Source organism: Sinocyclocheilus rhinocerous, unplaced genomic scaffold (genome assembly GCF_001515625.1).
Source record: "Sinocyclocheilus rhinocerous isolate Xijiao unplaced genomic scaffold, SAMN03320098_v1.1 scaffold1719, whole genome shotgun sequence".
Lineage (NCBI taxonomy): Eukaryota > Metazoa > Chordata > Actinopteri > Cypriniformes > Cyprinidae > Sinocyclocheilus > Sinocyclocheilus rhinocerous.
In genome coordinates this window covers 46,775-48,288 of record NW_015664048.1, presented here as the reverse complement: position 1 = coordinate 48,288, position 1,514 = coordinate 46,775, and the positions used below count along the sequence as shown (strand labels likewise).

The window sequence follows — 1,514 nt, the reverse complement described above, 5'->3', positions numbered from 1 at the left end:
ACAATTTGTTTATATACATGCTCAATTATATATACATATATTCATTTATATAATTAAAATAATTGTACTGATAATATATTACACAAAATAATATAATCTATAATTTAATATATACATTGAAATATTATATAGAAATATATTAATGTTAATAAAATATTATAGCAACAGAATACACAATAATATAGCACACTCCTGCTATTGTTGCTGCATGAGATGTTGTGTAATGCACGAGTTTCACCTTGGCCTTCTCGAAGTCCAGGTCTTTCCCGATGGTGGAGAGCAGGCGGCAGAGACACTCCAGACTCTCCTCGTCGTGGTTCTTCAGCAGCTTTACGATGCAGTCGTGCATGATGGTCTCCGTCAGCATCTTCAGCTTGAACAGCTCGCCGATGAACTTGATGTTGCCTAGCGACCGTCGCCGGGCTTTGTCTTTGGCGTCCTCGAGCTCCTCCTTCAACCTCTGCTTCTCCTCTTCCTGAAGGGGCAGAGACAGGAAGTGACGTCATACATGCCTTTGAACCATGTAAATATATACATACTCGCATGCTATCTTCCTGATATAAATCACAATTACAAATCATAATACGGCAATCAAACGTGACAGTATGTCATGTTATTTGACGTTGCTGATTATCAAACCACAAAGGCTGTGGATTACTTAAATACATACACTGCATGTGTTAGAATGAAGTGTTTTTCCCCCAACGATTTAACATTTGAAAAAAATGAAAACATTAAGCCAGCCATAAATATTAATATTGTAATATTACCATACACTGTATAATTAAATTTCTTAAATTCTTGATTAAAAAAATTTTTTTTTTACAATGAAATATTATAGTAGTAATATTTCTTTTGTTTCATACTTTTATTAGTAATATTAACAATAGTTATAATGATTTATAATCAAAAAAGGGATTTTTTAAATTTATTTTTTAAGTGAAATATTGAGTGAGTGAGTGTGTGTGTGTGTGAGAGTGTGTGTGAGTTAGTGTGAGTGCATCCAGCTCTTTCTGCTTCTTCTCAAACGTTTCATCATCATCTTTGTCCTTCTCAAACTCTTTCTGACAACGATTCAGCAGCAGCTTCCTGAAATTCACCGTCACTGCGGGTTTATCCGTGGTGGGAACTTTCAGCTGCGATGAGAGACAGACGATAAATCACATTTACACTAGGCTTGCTGTGATATTCGCTGCTAAGCTGCAACACCGGTTACGTTATTTGCCCACCGCGGCACCGTCGTTTTGATTTTTGTAATAGTAATAATAATCATTTTTACATACCAAATGACAGTGGCATCACAGATCAACAGCAGGAGTCAGATTTAATTGATCAGGTGAGTCGAGTCGACTGACAAGAAGAGTGGGGTGAGACAGACAAGACGATGGCGGAAGATTTAGTTTCGAAACGGATGCAAAAGCTCCTGTTTGGCAGTATTTTGGATTTTGAAAAGCCTGTTGACTTTTGCCATTTATCTAAGGTGATTTTGGAAGTTTTTTTAAACCTTGTGTTTG

The 1,514-nt window shown here is 36.3% G+C and overlaps 1 protein-coding gene across 1 annotated transcript in view; it reads right to left on the bottom strand.

Moving 5' to 3' along the window:
* The window catches only part of LOC107729587 (eukaryotic translation initiation factor 4 gamma 1-like), a 49,221-nt gene that overhangs the window by 26,101 nt on the left and 21,606 nt on the right, over positions 1–1,514 (bottom strand). Inside the window, exons 12-13 of the mRNA XM_016540168.1 lie at positions 991–1,136; positions 239–476 (exon numbers count right to left, since the gene is read on the bottom strand). Coding sequence (XP_016395654.1) covers positions 239–476; positions 991–1,136 — 384 coding nt within the window. The remainder of the gene's footprint in view (positions 1–238; positions 477–990; positions 1,137–1,514) is intronic.